At 38.0% G+C, this 18059-nt stretch overlaps 1 protein-coding gene and 1 pseudogene across 2 annotated transcripts; one reads left to right on the top strand and one right to left on the bottom strand.

Annotated features, from left to right (window-relative positions):
• The window catches only part of LOC103972805 (phosphatidylinositol N-acetylglucosaminyltransferase subunit C-like), a 45642-nt pseudogene extending 33907 nt beyond the window's left edge, over positions 1–11735 (top strand).
• Positions 11736–13336: 1601 nt separating this feature from the next.
• LOC103972797 (uncharacterized) lies at positions 13337–16376 on the bottom strand. Of its 2 annotated transcripts, XM_018821128.2 has the most exons (3): positions 15867–16376; positions 14757–14912; positions 13337–14414 (listed from the first exon to the last, which is right to left on the bottom strand). In XM_018821128.2, exons 1-3 carry the CDS (start codon positions 15979–15981, stop codon positions 13516–13518), a joined length of 1170 nt encoding a protein of 389 aa, XP_018676673.2. In that variant the 5' UTR covers positions 15982–16376; the 3' UTR covers positions 13337–13515. The 2 variants fall into 2 exon arrangements, with proteins under 2 accessions (XP_018676673.2, XP_009385433.2); XM_009387158.3 differs by lacking the exon at positions 14757–14912 and having other exon boundaries at positions 15867–16375.
• Positions 16377–18059: the final 1683 nt, after the last annotated feature.

Here is an 18059-nt window from a genome sequence, read left to right as displayed (position 1 = left end):
GCCTATTCTTTAAAGTTCTCTCTTAATCTATCATCATGATTAGATATGGCTCCTAAGAGATCATCAAGAACCAAAAGGAAAAGGGTGGAAGGAGATTCCTATGACCAAATCCTCTTTAGATCTAATAAAGTAGCCCTTAGGTATCCTAATTTTGAAACAAGAATAATACATAAGGGCAAACATGTTGATTTAGATGAACTTGGAAACCTAGAGCTCATTAGATGGTTTACAAATTTAGATGTCTTATCTATTCTATAAATCGATGAACCGATTTACCCTAGGTTGGTTAGGTTATTTTACGCAAACTTAAGTGTGGACAATGATAGCTTAACTACCTATCTCTTAGGAACATAAATTCAAATATTTGATAGGACTATATATGAGTTAATTGGAATTACCGAAAAGAATATGGGCTGATATTTTAGAAGTAAATGGGATATCAATGCAATTGGAGCAACTTACTCCAAAGCCTTAGAAACTATTTTTGCAAATCCGAAGGTATAATTCCCAAAAGTTACAAACACTTGTTGCCCTTTAACTCTAAATTTCTTCATCACATCATGATAAGCATCCTACTTCCTAAATAATTTCTTCATGATGAGATTAGTTAAATAGAGTTAAGTACTATGTATTGGATTATGACCGACCAAAATAATAGTTTTGGATACTTAATCTGGCAACATATGCAGGACATAATAGCCAAAGACTCAATGTTACTGTATGGGGGGTTAGTCACTCGATTAATGCTTGCCTATAATATTTGTGTCTCACCCAATGAAGAAATAATCCAGGTTGATCGATTTAACACTATCAACATAAACCTACTCAAGAGACTTAGGTGCACTTTTAGCAATGGTATATAGATTAGGCAACCTAGAAGGACTGATCCAGTTCCCCCACCAGTAGTACACCCTAAAACACCCATTTTTAAGAAAAATAAATCTCCTCCTCCTAGTCCCTTTGGTATTGCACCTTCAGAATCAGCTCATACTTCATCTTCTGAAGATCCCATCATGACAGACTTAAATCAAATCAAATCACAATAAGAGCAACTCAAATCACAGCAAGAGTAAATCCAATTACAGCAAGTTGAAATTTTAAGGGAACCACGACAGATGAACCAGAAGATAGATGCCATGTATAGGAACTCTGGAATTCCTCCTAAGGAATAATCGTTGTGTTAAACCCTTCTTATTAATGTAAACCTCTATGCTACCTTGACATGCATTTGCATTATTCTAGTATATGATGTTGGATGTTTCTTTTCGAAATTTTATTAACATTTTGATGGCACCTTCATGTTATTTTGGATGATTTGATGTCTTATGTGAATGATCAATCTTAATGCCAAGTAGAAGCTTTATAAATTTTGCCATCTCCTTTTCAAATTTTTTTTTTATGAGATGATTTTATGAATGGCTTCAATGATCACGAGTTTTATGCTTGAAACCTTATCTCCTTTTTGTTGATAACAAAGGGAGAGAAGAATGTGCAAAAGATTGATGACTTGTGCAAATATGAAATTAGCATGACTTATATGTATTGTATTGCAATAGCTTATATGTTGTATAATGCAATGAAAAATGTCTTATATGTGTTATATTCCTTAAAAGCATCGCAAAACTTTTTGAGCATATCACATATGAAAGTTTTTAGATTGGTTATCGTATTATGTTTATCATTTTTTTATATATATGATAAGCAATCATCTCATGATCATATAAAATCATGCCTTGCATTTATATCATAAGATCCATGTTGAAATATCAAATTATTATTATTTCTTGTTGAAATGATAATTGATTTTTATCATTCGGCTTGAAAATAATTTTCATACCTTAAAATTATGAAAAATATAAAGTTTCATATTTGCTCATGCTTATTAAGAATAACGATAAGTTCAACGGATAGAACTTATCGGTTTAGGCTTGAATTCAAAGAGATTGAATTCAAGTGTTTTTATCCTATCATAATATGACATATAGATAGGGGGAGTTATGATTAACTCCATCATCAATTGATTGTCATCATAAAAAAAGGGAGAGATTATTGAATCTCGGATTTTGATGATGAAGTCAATTGATGAGTTAATTGATTTAATCCATATTATCAAGTTAAGTATGCAGGATTAATTATGATAGCTTGAAGACATAAAGCAAGTTTACCGAAGTCAAGTTCCATGGGTCTTCAAGAGTCCGTCGAAAGTCCGAAGAATCGTCGGAAGTGCTACCGGAACCAACCGAGAAAGAATCGGAGACCTGCCAAAGTTTTCAGAAGTTCGTCGGAAAGATCATCGGAGGTTCGCGGAGATCGTCGAGAAAGGTTCGGATACTTGCCAAAGACTCGTTGAACTCGCCACTGTTGAATCTCGTATTTTGATGATGAAACTACTTGATATATGTTTATAATTTAATCTGCGTTTTAAGTGATGCAGGATGCTTTGATCAGGATGAGACAATTAAAGCAGGAAAATCATGTTGTGCCAGAGGAACATGTCAGAATATTAGATGTCGGGCCGATGGATCGGTCGACGTATCGACAGAAGGCTTCGGGCCGTGGACTCGGGCATCGGGCCAAGAAGAGCAGGTATTGCGCCAAGGATATTGGAGTTGCGGAGTCAACTAGCCGATTGGGCAATAGGCTGTAGGAAAGGACGATGCGCCGAAGAATCGGACGAAGCGTTGAGGGACCAATGACATGCCAGACAACTTGGTTAATTACTTAGGATTAATTGTCTCAATCAAAGTTTTGTTTTAAGTGTGCAGGATTAACTACGATGAAAGTAAGATATGCAGCAGGAGTTGTGCCGGAGTCAAGACAATGATCACGTTGGGAGTTCGAGAGTTCGACGGAAGTTCGAACAGTCGTCGTCGGTTCTGCGGGAACAAATCCGAGAAGTCCATGAGCTTGCCAAAGAAGCTCGTCGGAACTCGCCAAGTGGATCGTCGCAAGTCCAGGAGTTTTCCGGAAGTCCACAGGAGCATCACCGAGGGTTCATCGGATGATCGACGGAAGCTCGCCGGAAGAGGCGATTGACGCACCGGAGCAAGTTGCAGTAAATGTCTTCGGAAATATCGTAGTTAGCACAATGATTAAGTTAAAATGGGAAGTGATCCCATTAACTTAATCTTGGGGCAATTGGGCCCTTGAAAAACCCAAATTGGGCCGAATTGATCAACCCATTCGGACCCTAATTTCTACCAAGCGATTGAACTGCCCAAGCCAGGAGGTGGCACCACCTGGGCTAAGTCTCCGAGCAAGACTGGGCGGTGCAACCGCCCCAGCCAAGAGGTGGCACCGCCTGGGCTCAGTCTCCGAGCAAGACTGGGCGGTGCAACCTCCCCTGACAGAGGTGGCACCGCTTGGGCTCGGTCTCCAAGCTCTGGTTGAGCGGTGCAACCACCTCAGTCAGGAGGTGGCACCGCCTAAGCTCGGTCTTCAAGCTCTGGTAGGAGGAGCAACCTCCCCTGATAGGAGGTGACACTGCCTAGAGGCTCAGTCTTCGAGCTCTGTCAGGCGGTGCAACCGCTCCAGTTAGGAGGTGCAACCGCCAGATCCCGGAATTCCAGGAATTGATAGTTTTGAGCTCCAAATTCAAACTGGGTTGGGGCCTATAAATACCCCACCCATTCAGCACTGAAAGGCAACAACATATACACCGAAATCCTGATCTTATTTTGTGATTTTTAGAGCTCAAAATTGTTGTAAAGGCCAAAAGTTCTTCTCCCTCTTTTCTTTCAAGTTCTGAGCTTTAAAGAGAGGAGAGAAAATTCTGTAAGGATTGTCTCCTAAGCCCATCAAAAGGAGTGAAACTGTAAAAGGGTAGTTGGCCTTCGCCTATTGAAGAAAGGCCTCTAGTTGACGTCGGTGACCTCATCGGAGGAGGAAGCCAAAAGTGGAGTAGGTCAAGATTGACCGAACCACGCTAAATCTCGGTTTGCATTTACTTTGAGCATATTATCTTTACTGCAAACCTCCTCTAAAGCTTACTGCTTTCTGCACATATACGATCGGGTTTCAAGCTTTGCACTTTCTGAATCGGCGTTTAGACGTAAAATAGTTTCATCGTAAGATCATCATATTTCTATTTGCGTCTACATTTTGATTTCTATCATAACTGCAAACTGCCTTTATATCCTTGCTTAAACTGCATCTCGCTTAATCAAGTGATTTATGAATCAACATTTAGACGTAAATTAGTTTTTTCGTACGAATATCATATTTTAGTTTGCGCCTACTATCTGATTACAATCATAACTGCAAACTGCATTTATATCTTTGCTGCATCTCGCTTAAACAAAAGTAAAAGTGATTTACGAATCGGCTTTCTTACTAAAATCACTTTTAACGAACGAACGCAGTTTTTATTTTTCGTAGAAGGTTTTCCGCTGCACTAATTCACCCCCCCCCCTCTTAGTGCTCTTGATCCTAACAATTGGTATCAGAGCCCGGTATTTCTCATTTCAGATTTACACCCGAGAGAAATGGCTCTTCATGGCTTTCAAGAGGGCTTATCGGTTGTTCGTCCACCGTTGTTTAACGGATTGGACTACACTTATTGGAAAACTCGAATGAGAGTTTTCTTGATTTCTATGAATTTGGATTTATGGAATTTCGTTGAAAACGGTTTTCAACTTCCCTCCAAACTGATGAACGAATGGTCGGATTTGGAGAAGAAGTATTTTTCTTTAAATGCAAAGGCTATGAATGCCTTATTTTGTGCTTTGGACAAAAATGAGTTCAATCAGATTTCTACGTGCGAAATGGCTTTTGACATTTGGCGAACACTTGAAATCACGCACGAGGGAACTAGTAGAGTCAAAGACTTGAAAGTTAACATTTTATTGCATGATTTTGAGCTTTTTCGAATGCAACCAAGCGAGACTATAGGCGACATGTACACCCGTTTCACGGATGTCGTCAATAGTTTAAGAGCTCTTGGAAAATATTTTTCAGATTTTGAACTCGTAAACAAGATTTTGCGTTCTCTTTCTAAGAAGTGGGATTCAAAAGTAACTGCAATACAAGAAGCTAAAAACCTAAACAACCTACCACCTGAAGAACTAATTGGTTCATTGATGACATATGAAATGGTGCACAATGCACATGATGAACATGATGAACAAAATCACCTTCCAAAGAACAGGAAGGATTTGGAACTCCGGACAAATGAATACCACTTGAGCGATGACTCAAGTGATGAGGACAATGATGAACTTGAACTTCAAACACTAAATCTTAATAAGTTTATTAAACAAAAATCTAAAATAAATAATAAACTTGAACGAATGAAGAGGCCAAAGAAGAAGAACACAAAGTGGGATGAATTGAGCTACTCTAAAGACGAGGAGAAAATCAAGAAAGGCGAGGTGGCAAACTACGCCTTAACCTCTTTCAATGATGAGGTAATCGAAATCCCCCTAATTTATTTTGAAATTACTTGATGCTCTCATAATGTATTTTCTTTTTTAGTTTAGAATTAATTTTCTTAAAAATTACATGTTTAAAAAAAAAATTATGATCATGCTAAGTAATTTTGAAAATGATAATATTACATATTTTATGATAAACAAATAAAATAATTTTGATTGAAAATATGAAATCATGGTTAAGAAGTAATAATGTGTATTACGTTGATTTCCATTGTTATTTCTCGATTTTGATTAAAAAAAAATCATGTTTGATTTGAAGAAATGCATAATGATGTAATATTAAATATTTTGATTAAAAATTTTATGCATGAGATTTTAAGCTATACATGATGATAAGCATGTGTTATTTTCATGAATGTATTTGAAAAACTATGGCAAAAATGTGCTCGAATGCATGAACTTGTTAAGATTATTTTTCGGACTTTCTTGATTCAATGTTCAAATCACTTAATTGCCATGATGATTTTATACTATTACATGCCTTAATAACATGTTAGAAATTATGTGTTTTGGATACAAAAATTTTTTATGATCATGAGCATGTTTTTGATTGAACTTGAAAATCTATAGCAAAACCTTGTCCGAATGCATGAAAGTGTTAAATTTCATTTTCAGATTTTCTTGATCATAATAGTTCATTTTTGAGAATCTATTGATCTTGATGGTTTTATGATGAAATTCATTTTTCGATCATAAACGTTGATGCATGTTTAACATAAAAGAAAAAAAGCATGCTAACATGAAATCAATCACTTAAAATAAAATACTTAAAAAAAAGAAAAAATATATTATCAATGAAATCATGAATCTACTTATGTTACGAATTTTGTGAACCATAAAAATGATTTTTGGTGATTTGAATTTGAATGAGTTTTATCCAAAATCATGATCTTGGTTCCGTGATCTTTACAAATTAAAATTTATTATGAATCAAGATTTTTTCATTAATCGTTCTCCTAAGATTTTCTTTTGATTAATTATGGAGTAGGTTTTTCAAAAAGAAATCATGTCTTTTGGTATTCACATGTTCTAATCTTTCATGATATGATTTTTATGTAATTCCTTGTATTCATGAAATGTTTATCTCATCACCTAATAATTCTTCTTGATATTCCTTATGTGATGATAAGAATACATGAAATATTCATTAATTTGTTTTGATGTATACAAATAAGAAGTTTCGATCATGTATGGTAGAATGTAATTTGACAAATTTGGTACCATCATGTTGCAAAATAAATGATGATTAGGAATCATGCATTAATGATGATTGTATATTTTATGATCTGGCATGATGCATGCAATGATGAAATATTCATGAATTTGAAATGATGCATGCAATACTTATGACAATGATGTACATAATATATTGCATATGATATGTATCATGAATGCTTTAAATGATGAATGTTTGGTATCATGATCAACATATTGATAAATGCTTAAAAATTTTAATGTTTGAGTATCATGTATGATATATCCATTAATAATGATTGATTTATTTTTCGGTATCGTGCATGAAAAATAAGGTTTTTGAAATTGTGTATGTTTTAATTTGAAAATATAATGATGCACAAATAAAATTGATACTTACCTTCGTCATAATCTGAAAATTGAAAAAAGGGTCTTCCCTTCTTTTTGACAATGACAAAGGGGGAGTAAGAATTTCTAGCATGGATATCATGAAAAGAGGCAAACTAGCTAGCTTACACAATTCAAGATGAAAGCAAAAATTACACTCCTCTAAAGAGAAGATGCAAATGTAACACTTGCCAAATTGTTTGCTTGCCTCATGTAAAACATTATCTCTTGCTAGTTTAGCATTTTGCTAGCTTGCACTTTGCAAAGAAAGTAAAAATGACACTTCTCAAAAGAGAAGAAAGAGCTCGTTATCTTGAACATCACAAGCTTGCCAAACAAAAATTGCAAAAGTGCTATCTTGCCTATCTCAAGAAGCAAAACTTGCAACTTGCACATTGCAATAGGAAGCAAGAATCATAAGCTTACATAAGAAAGCTATCTTGCATTTACTTTCGAAATTTTTGCTAGCTTGTATGTAGTAAAACTTGCATATCGTAAAAATAGTTGCTATCTCAAGAAAATTAAGCATGCTAAACTTTTATCTTGCAATGGAAGCAAAATTGCGAGCTCAAACATTGCAAAGGAAGCAAAAATTTGCTAGCTTGCAACTTACATATTTCAAGAAGCAAGAGTTGCCTTCTTGAACATCTCTAAATTGCTAGCTTGCAAGTTCTAAAATGTTGTAACATTGCTAGCTTGCATGTTCTAAAAGTGCTATCTTGTATGCTGAAAACTTGCATATCTAAAACTTGATAGCTTGAATGTTCTAAGCATGATGTAACATTTGCTAAATTTTCTGGCTTCAAAACTGCATGATGATAAAACTTGATATTATGTTTTTCATGCAATAAGTCAAACTAATATTCCAAACACAAGAATAGTTGGACTTCTCCTTTTTGTTGATGACAAAGGGGGAGAAGTATGATGTTATGCATAAGTTTATGCATATGTTCATGATGACGTGTTGCAAGTATTCATGATGAATATTGCAATGACTTGAATTCAGTTTGAATTCAAGATTCTATCAATATGACATATTGATAGGAGGAGTTTGTTTAAACTCCGGGAGTTAAGTTTAACTCCGTCATCAAGTGGTTGTCATCATCAAAAAGGGGGAGATTGTTGAATCTCGTATTTTGATGATGAAACTACTTGATATATGTTTATGATTTAATTTGCATTTTGAGTGACGCAGGATGCTTCGATTAGGATGAGACAATTAAAGCAGGAAAATCATGTTGTGCCGGAGGAACATATCAGAATATTGGACGTCGGGTCGGTGGATCGGTCGATGTATCGACAGAAGGCTTCGGGTCGTGGACTCGGGCATCGGGCCAAGAAGAGCAGGTATTGTGCCAAGGATATCGGAGTTGCGGAGTCAACTGGCCTATTGGGCAAAAGGCTGCAGGAAAGGACGATGCGCCAAAGAATCGGACGAAGCGTCGAGGGACCAATGACATGCCGGACAACTTGGTTAATTGCTTAGGATTAATTGTCTCAATCGAAGTTTTGTTTTAAGTGTGTAGGATTAACTACAATGAAAGTAAGATATGCAGCAAGAGTTGCGCCGGAGTCAAGACAATGATCACGTTGGGAGTTCGAGAGTTCGACGGAAGTTCGGACAGTTGTCGGAGGTTTTACGGGAACAAATCCGAGAAGTCCATGAGCTTGCCAAAGAAGCTCGTCGGAACTCGCCAAGTAGATCGTCGCAAGTCCAGGAGTTTTCTAGAAGTTCGCAGGAGCATCACCGAGGGTTCATCGGATGATCAACGGAAGTTCGCCGGAAGCTCGCCGGAAGAAGCGATTGACGCACCGGAGCAAGTTGCAGTAAATGTCTTAGGAAATATTGTAGTTAGCATAATGATTAAGTTGGAAATGGGAGGTGATCCCATTAACTTAATCTTGGGGCAATTGGGCCCTTGAAAAATCCAAATTGGGCCAAATGGATCAACCCATTCGGACCCTGATTTCTACCAGGTGGTTGAACCGCCCAAGCCAGGAGGTGGCACCGCCTGAGCTCGGTCTCCGAGCTTTGGCTGAGCGATGCAACCACCTCAGTTAGGAGGTGGCACCGCCTGAGCTCAGTCTTCGAGCTCTGGTAGGAGTTGCAATCGCCCCTGACATGAGGTGGCACCGCCTAGAGGCTCAGTCTTTGAGCTCTACCAAGCGGTGCAATCGCTCCAATCAGGAGGTGCAACCGCCAGATCCTGAAATTCCGGGAATTGACAATTTTGAGCTCGAAATTTAAACTGGGTTGGGGCCTATAAATACCCCACCCATTCAGCACTGAAAGGCAACAACATATACACCGAAATCCTGATCTTATTCTGTGATATTTAGAGCTCAAAATTGTTATAAAGGCCAAAAGTTCTTCTCCATCTTTTCTTCCAAGTTCTGAGCTTTAAAGAGAGGAGAGAAAATTTTTGTAAGGGTTGTCTCCTAAGCCCGTCAAAAGAAGTGAAACTGTAAAAGGGTGGTTGGCCTTTGCTTATTGAAGGAAGGCCTCTAGTTGACGTCGGTGACCTCGTCGGTGGAGGAAGCCAAAAGTGGAGTAGGTCAAGATTGACCGAACCACTCTAAATCTCGGTTTGCATTTACTTTGAGCATATTATCTTTACTGCAAACCTCATCTAAAGCTTACTACTTTCTGCACATATACGATCGGGTTTCAAGCTTTGCACTCTCCGAATCGGCGTTTAGACGTAAAACAGTTTAATCGTACGATCATCATATTTCTGTTTACGTCTACGTTTTGATTTCTATCATAACTGTAAACTGCCTTTATATCCTTGCTTAAACTGCATCTCTCTTAATCAAGTGATTTACGAATCAGCATTTAGACGTAAATCAGTTTTTTCGTACGAATATCATATTTCAGTTTGCGCCTACTATCTGATTAGAATCATAACTGCAAACTGCATTTATATCTTTGCTGCATCTCGCTTAAACAAAAGTTAAAGTGATTTACGAATCGGCTTTCTTACCAAAATCACTTTTAACGAACGAACGCAGTTTTTATTTTTCGTAGAAGGTTTTCCGCTGCACTAAATCACCCCCCCCCCCTCTTAGTGCTCTTGATCCTAACAGCCACAAGACCGGGAGCCTGCTGGGAGTCCGTCGGAAGAAATCCGAGAGTGTATCAGAAGTCCATCGGAATTTCACTAGAAAGCTCGCCGAAAGGAAACTCGACATTGCCAGTTAAAAATTTGCTTAGGGCTATGTCTTAATTTCGTAGTTTGTAGATAATTTGGGTTAGGATTAAGGGTTAATCTTTTAACCCGGTTAGGGGCCAATTGGGCCCGAGTTTAGACTGGTTTGGGCCAAGTTTGGAGCCCAACCAGTGAGCTGGAATAGTCCAAGCAATGCCACCGCCCAAAACCCAAGAGGTCCAGTGGTGGCACCGCCTAGAACCCGAGAGGTCTGGCGGTGGCACCGCCAGTACACTATCAGTGTCAGACACTGACAGGCGATGGCACCGCTAGCACCGGAAAACCTAAAAGTAATTCAAATTTGGAGCCCAAATTTGAATCTTCTTGGGGCCTATAAATACCCCTCAATTCTTAGTAGAGATTATACCTTTTTGAGAAGCTAGAAAGTGAGAAAATGTTTTAGCAAAGTCTTGTTTTCAATAGCTTAAGTGTTCACCTCCCTCTTTCTCTTTGGAAAAATCTGTAAGAGTGTGAACCACTTGTAAGAAGGTTGTAAGAGGGGTATTTGGTCCTTTCCCTTCAAAGTAATTTGCTAGTGGAAGTTGGGAGCCTCATCAAAGAAGGCTTCGTAAGTGGATGTAGGTCATTTGATCGAACCACTATACATTGTGGTGTTCCTTGAATGTGTGAGTGTTTAATTTTCTGAACCATTTCTCTATTTAGCTGAACCACTATACATCGATTTTCATCTCCCAACTCTTGACTATCTTTACTCGTATTTTAGCTAAGTCACCCTTTGTCGAATCGAAATCTCTACACATTTACGAAATCGATTTCAAACTTACCAGTTTTAATCCGTTGTACTAATTTACCCCCTCCCCCCCTCCCTCCCTCTTAGTGCCACTCCGATCCTAACAGGGATAACTAAAAAAATTGGTGATGAGATATACAAATCATGAAGACAAATTGTGAATAAAAATTGGTGATTATATTTTTATTGACTAATTATAATTCAAGATTCGGCAATATAACAAACCAACTCAGCCCTCTGTGCAGCTTCTCTCACGGTATTTTCTTAACATTTCCTCTTTCATATGTATATGTGGCCTTTGGCACCCATCTGTCATACTCTCGCTTGGTCTATCGGTTCAGATTCAATAGTGGCGCTAACTGTATCGCTTCTCATCATCATCTTTTCCTGCACGATTCTTCTGGTTCCACGATAAGACCCCAGGTGTTAAAAAGAACCCAAATCTGGCAAATAACATCACTTTGAATGCATCAATCGTGGCATCAGTTCTTGTGGCTTCTCGTCTCTCATCAACGCTTCAACGTCTGTGCCATAATGCTCGTCTTTGCAAATCTTTCTTTTTGTACCACTCGTCACGTTTTGCATCAAGAAATACTCCAACAGGATGCATCTGGACTTTTCATTTGCATTAATGAGTGTGCTCTTTTGTTCTCTTGTTAGGTCCTCTACTGTTCATCTGTCGGTTGCCCTTACCGGCTTATAAGGATACAGGAATACAAGTTTGAGATAAACGGTCCACGGGATGAAGCTAAACTGTGTTGAACTGACTAAGCATCACTTAATGTACAAAGCCAAAAGTAATGGGCCCCATATTGCTCTTATTACTCATCGTTTTCAGCGTTATTCAAATTTAGTATTCATTTATGTACAGTGTTTTGTGGTATTTTCTTTTATGTAAATTGAAGTTTTTCCATCAAAAGCATGGAGTTTCTGATTAGTCAAAACTCCTTCAATAATAACTCAAAGTAGTCATGCTGCTTAGAATTCTCGTGTTGCTTCTTAACTGTAATTTCTTCATGTCTTTCACCATAAGAGAAAAATGAAGAAAATGGATATGGCTTGTATGACAGTGGTTGAGGATGAGTCTCCTTTCACTGCTCTGTGGAGTGGGGTGGAAGTTCAGACGACAGATCTTCTTCGTTATGACGTGAAGCAGATTTCTCTGGAATCATGTAAGTTACACTTTTTAGTGTAATCAATTGCCCTGAAAGGTCACCGGTCATCTTTCAAATATAGGATTTTGTATGCATTTGTGTGATTATGAAATATGTGTTGTTATAAAGCCATTTTCTGTAACTTTGTTGACGAAAATTTGTCAATGGCCAACGGTGGTTTGTCATCATAGGATTAAAGCTTCTTGAATTAGTGTTGAAGAGTTACACATTATCTTGGATTTCTTTATCGGACAATGTTGTAACGAATGAGGGTCCTTTTCGTTTTTTTTTGGCTAAGAATAGGTGGAAAGTTTGGGATGAACTATCTCTTTACCAGTTAGTTGGGTTAGTCAATACATTCAAAGCAAAAGTTGAGAGAAGAAATTTTCAATCCAAAAGGCAAGATTTTATAATTTTCTTTACTCAACTTTTCCAGATTAATTTAATTGATTACAGAAGTTGATCACAGATTTTATAATTTTCAATCCAAAAGTTGATCACAGATTAATTTAATTGGTTCCAACGAAAAAACAAAAACGTAGTACTTTAACTAAGCAAAAGAACAGCCTTAATGCTTCAAAAGGCTGATAAAGATGAAGAACAGCCTTATTGTTATTAGAAAGATTCATCCTCACACACCCAACAAAAGCAAATTCAAAATTTCTACGAGCCTAAACAATGGAGTAGATATAGCTAATTATCAAAGGAGCACACTACAGAGCATAAGGATGGCAAATAACATATCATATCATGTAACAATTACCAGGTTACAGACATTTATTTTTGTATAATAGCCAGACAACATCAAGCAAGGGTAGCTGCTCCCGATTGACCTTTCAAGGTTTGGACAGAGTATGATTCGGTTAATTCTCAACCCAACCATGCAAGGTTTTGGACAGATGATGCTTCACTTTAATTCTCAAACCAACTCATGCCTGGATGACGACAGAGAAGCTTGAAAAGAAAAACATCAAACAAGGTACCAGCCAGGCTCCAAAACTGACGGATCGACAAAACATTTATACCGACTGTAAACAACGAGGCTACTCAGGGATGAAATGGCCATAGAGTGCGACTTCTAAACAAAACATCAAAAGAAATATATGAGATGTCAATTTAGACACCAACATTAGCTTATCTTTTTTGCATCACACTTGCATAAAATTCATTTAGCACACATGTTTTAGATGAATTACCAGCCACACAACCTAAATGCAGACCATATTTCTCTAGTCATTACCTGCTAAAATGTCCTTTATACAAAATAACCAAAATTTGAAGCACAACCAGCATATCAGGACACAGGTTTATCTGATTCACCTGATCCGAACATCTCACTGGACTACATCGTTGTGGCTCAAGACGCAAGGATGTTTGTAGTGCTCGAGTCAGTGATGTCGATACTCGTTCCTCTTCCTTCCTCTGCAATTTCTCCAGCTATTTGTTTGATGATCTTCCACCTGGTCCTTCGGACAAGCATGTCTCAGGCTAAAACGACCAACATTCCTCTTCCTGCTAAACCTTCCAACTGATTCAGTATTCCTGTGCTCCCTACGATCCCATGATGTGTCCCTTCCATTACCTCTTGAAGTATCCCTAACATCTTCCCATGATTTATCATGTACAAATTGTTTTTCCAGCTCGTAGGGATTCCATGCATTCTCGCTGATGTCCTTATTTAAAGGGTTTTCATGAACATTTCGGGAATCAAAATTCTTGTAAACACCTGTATCCTTGGTAGCTAAATACGACAGATTGCCAACTAAAGCATTATTATAGGACATTGCAGAATGAGGCTCGGTGGTGATGTTGTTTGTCAGTACAGGATCCTCTGAATGTCTGCATCGAGTGGGAGCTGGACACGATGCACCCAACCAGCCGGTTGGAACAGGATCCTCGTCACCCCATCCGGAGGCTGGAACTGGTCTATATGCAAAAATAAAGGAATCCCAGCCACAACTAGCATCTCTTTCACCATCATCTAGTGTCGGCGGCTGCTTATACAAATCTTCCACCAGCTGAGGATTGACAAAGGCTTCCTGGTTGACCACATCAATGTACATATCAGGATCCGGCAAAGGGATGTCACATGGGAGACCATTGATCTCTGCCCAGAAGCGGGCCTTTGCATCTTTAAAAGCCTCTTCCCCTGCTGAGTCATTCCATTGAACCACATTCTCATACATAGACATCACTCTCTTGGTTTCACATAGCTTCCTCCATGGTATCAAGCACACGTCAGTACAGAACTTCTTCTCCCACTGAGGAACTGTCTGGCACCACAAGCCTGAATCCATCAAAAACAGAAAACAAAGGATCAGCAAGGATTCAAAAGGTTTGATCAGTCATCCTTTCCCCTTTCTGTGGTCAACCAATAACAAATAATTCAATTGCTGCAAAAATTACAATTTCCAATGGCTTTGCTATTGCCGACTTCTTTTATTTCCACAGCTATTGTGAAAATAAGAAAGTCTAGTGACAATATAGAGACCACCAAGATTAACTGAACCTAAGTAAATCTAGAACATAATAAGACAACACTTCACTAAGAGGATGTATGAGGCATCTTATTATAGAAGGCATATGTTAAACAGAAGTTCTTAATCCTATTGCAGAATAAGAGGCCAGCCTTGGTGCATTGCTTCTTCGCAATCTGTGACCAAGATTTGAGTCAAGAAAAAAAGCCTTCCTGCTTGCAAGGGAATCCCGCATTGCCAAGAGTCTTGTGCTTTCGGCCACGAAATGTAATAGATTGGCTGCACACAAATGACCAAACCTACATGTACTGCAGAAATGCAAATTAATGATATCTCCTACATCCCATGATGCATCCATTGAAATAAAAGCTAGTTACATGGGTTAAGTACACTTTTAAAACTGCATATAGCCTTGCAACATCAATTTAAAAACTCAAGAGAAAAGAAGATATCAAGTTGATAAGACACACCAAAAGTGAAAACTAATGTCAAAATAGTATATCTATCTTCGAAAGGAAAAACAGAACACATGCTGGAATTGATAGGCAAATAAGTTCTCACTGATGAAACCAACACAAACAGTAAAAAACTCTAATATGTGAAGATAAGCAATTTCTCCATAATGGTGATGTCTTGAGCACAGAAGAATCACTAAAGTGGACAATCTTTCAAGAACAGGCGCGAAGCTGAGAACAAAATATCCAATACTTGAACAAACTATCGAAACAATCGAGGGTACCTACTCAAAGCAAAGAACAAAATATCATTTAATTAAATCCAAATCAACAAAAGATTATTCTCCCACATGAAACTATCATCCCCAAAATCATAAGTTTCAACAACGAAGAACATGGAAGATTTATACGCGCTGCACATGCAGAACCAAAAAATTCAGCCATTATAATGTTTAGCAGAACGAAGGGGAAACTATTGGAAGCTAGAGAGATCGAATATGGAAAGGAAGAAAAAGAACGAGTGGAACTTCCATGACCAATCAACAGACGATATACCATCCATGATAAAGGAATCAATCTCTACAATCAACATCCTACCTCCCAATCTGACTACCAAATTCGAAGAAACACCAATAATCCTAACTTTACCACGACAAACGCGACCAATACAGTCGATCGATCGGCCAACACAACAACAAGAAAAAAATCGAACCGGGAAGATTCAAAACCCTAAGAAAAAAAAAGGAAAAGAAATCAAGGAACACACGCGACAAAATCCAAGAAGAGATCCCTTTGAGGAAAGATTACCAGCGGGCGAAGGCGGCTGCCGGCCGTACTTCTTGCCCGAATGCCGGTTGGTGGGCCCCCACCACCCCCCTTCCTCCTCCTGCTGCTGTCGCCGCCTCCCCCTCCACTCCATCATTCCCTCTCCCTCTAATTAATATTAATATCAACTACCACTACTACTATTATTAATACAATCGAAGCTCCCAAAATGACAACAACAGTACCGATGATTGATGAGAAGAACAAGGCCCAATAAAATAAACCAGAAGTATCAGAAGAATCTCACTTTCTCTCTCTAACTCTGACAGCTTACGAGCAACCAAAAACGCTAAACAAAGGGAAACCGATCGAAAACCCCTAAAAACACGATTTTTAGCCGAAATACGCAGTAAAGATCGAAACTTGACAAGGGTGATTTGGGAGCGAGTGATGGTATCAGCAGGGCACGAGCGAACGGTGTCCAAAAAGAGGAAGTTGAACAATTGATGGATAGTAGGGAAACAAAAGCGTCCTCTCACGTGCTGCCCAAAATCAGTCTTTAAGACTCTTTACCATATTTTCTTTTCTTTTTCTTTAGAAATATTTATAACAAATAAGAACAAGTCAATCATCATCGTCTGATCCAAAGAATTCCCCGTCTCAGGTTTTGGCTATTCGCGGTTTTGCCATTCTTCCGGCTCTTATCTTCCTGTGGGCTGTCGTACCCCATGTGTCGCGCAAAGGTCGTGTTTCGCAGCACTTGTCACTAGCGAACCGGACCGACACCGGTGCGACTCGTTACTACGACCAAGATGGTGGGGTGCTGCGTGAGTTCGTACAGGGGAGCGGGGTGTCGCTGGCCGGTGTCGGTCAACTCACGGTTCTCAGGAGCTTGGTCAATTTTGGTCGGTCGGTGACAGTGGCATGGATGGTTGAACTGTTGACTTCACGGCTCGCCTACGGGGCGGGGTTAGGATTGGTGGTCCAAAACTGGGGGGGCCGGAAGTCGACTTTAAGCGCTCCGTTCTCACCGCCGCCGTTGGACGAGACGTGCTACTTCGATGTCGTGGTCCGATGCGTCCGCAGCAATGGCCGCGGCACTGCCTTCCCCGCAGCCATCTTCCCAGGAAAGCTGGATGGTAGTTGGGCTACTGATATATAATGTAATAAAATACAAACATATACAGATATTATAATTTTTCACACCTAATGATTTGACATCCTATTAAGATAATCTAAAGTCAAAACCATGAAACTAATCTAATATGGTTTTTCCTACTTAAATGCTGAATTCAATATGTTCAGTAAACCTTGACAACAAAGAAAAGCTCGATCTAATGCTTTATTTCTACTAGATCCTTCCTGATTCAACATTCGAAATATATTGATTATTTGTTATAATCAAATATTTTTTTCCATAAATATTATATATTTAATTGCATTTATAAATTTATTTTCTTATCTAGAGTTCTTATAAATCAACTTCGATATCATTTGTTATAATGAGATAACTAAATCATTAAATTTGTTATTGGTCTTAAATACTTAAGTCACCTATTAATTTTGTTGTGTTTGAACACTAATTAAAATGCTTACACCCAAGCCACAGATAAAAGACCAATTTATGCCCATTCAAATTTTCATCTACACGAAAATGAAGTATTACATTATGCACTTTCATTTAGTCATATTTGTGGTTGTTAGAAGAATAAAATTGAGATATACACCATAAACCAATTCATTAATTATAGTTTAAAGACCTCATTTGACCCCTAATATGAGCTGAGGGATACTTGATTGGAAAATATGCATTCATAAGTTGAAAGATAGTAGATGATTTAGGTTATGTTATTGTGTTTTCTCCATAAAGGATGAGTATCATTATATGTTAATCCCACAAATAATAGTTTCTTATATATGTATATTTCTCTCTCATATACTACTTAAAATGTGCATCGGGCCCATTAATATAGTTCATGGATTTAGACATGTATATTTCTTTTGTAGTTAGCGGTGATGGAACTAATTGTAATCTTCTTTATATAAGTTCAAGAGTAAATACAATCCTAGATTAAAAAGATTTAACATAAATTGAACTATTGCCTCTTGAGCTTGAAAATAATTCTTTACAATCTCTTTTCTATTTTCTTAGATAACCATCTTATTCCTACTTTTCGAAGGTTCAAAGATGACCCTTTATAGCTCTCGTTTTTTACGTTCGTAAAAGAAATCCTT

The sequence above is a fragment of the Musa acuminata genome, chromosome BXJ3-1 (genome assembly GCF_036884655.1).
Source record: "Musa acuminata AAA Group cultivar baxijiao chromosome BXJ3-1, Cavendish_Baxijiao_AAA, whole genome shotgun sequence".
NCBI classification, from domain to species: domain Eukaryota; kingdom Viridiplantae; phylum Streptophyta; class Magnoliopsida; order Zingiberales; family Musaceae; genus Musa; species Musa acuminata.
Note: the sequence above shows the minus strand (reverse complement) of the source record. Positions and strands in the feature narration are given on the sequence as shown.

Bases quoted from the DNA above. Each gene is read 5' to 3' on its own strand.
- LOC103972797 (XM_018821128.2), bottom strand. From the start codon at position 15,981: ATGATGGAGTGGAGGGGGAGGCGGCGACAGCAGCAGGAGGAGGAAGGG. The intron at 14,913-15,866 runs GTAATCTTTCCT...GCATTTCTGCAG, and splicing joins GCAGCCGCCTTCGCCCGCTG to TACATGTAGGTTTGGTCATT. The intron at 14,415-14,756 runs GCTGGCCTCTTA...TGATGGATTCAG, and splicing joins CGAAGAAGCAATGCACCAAG to GCTTGTGGTGCCAGACAGTT.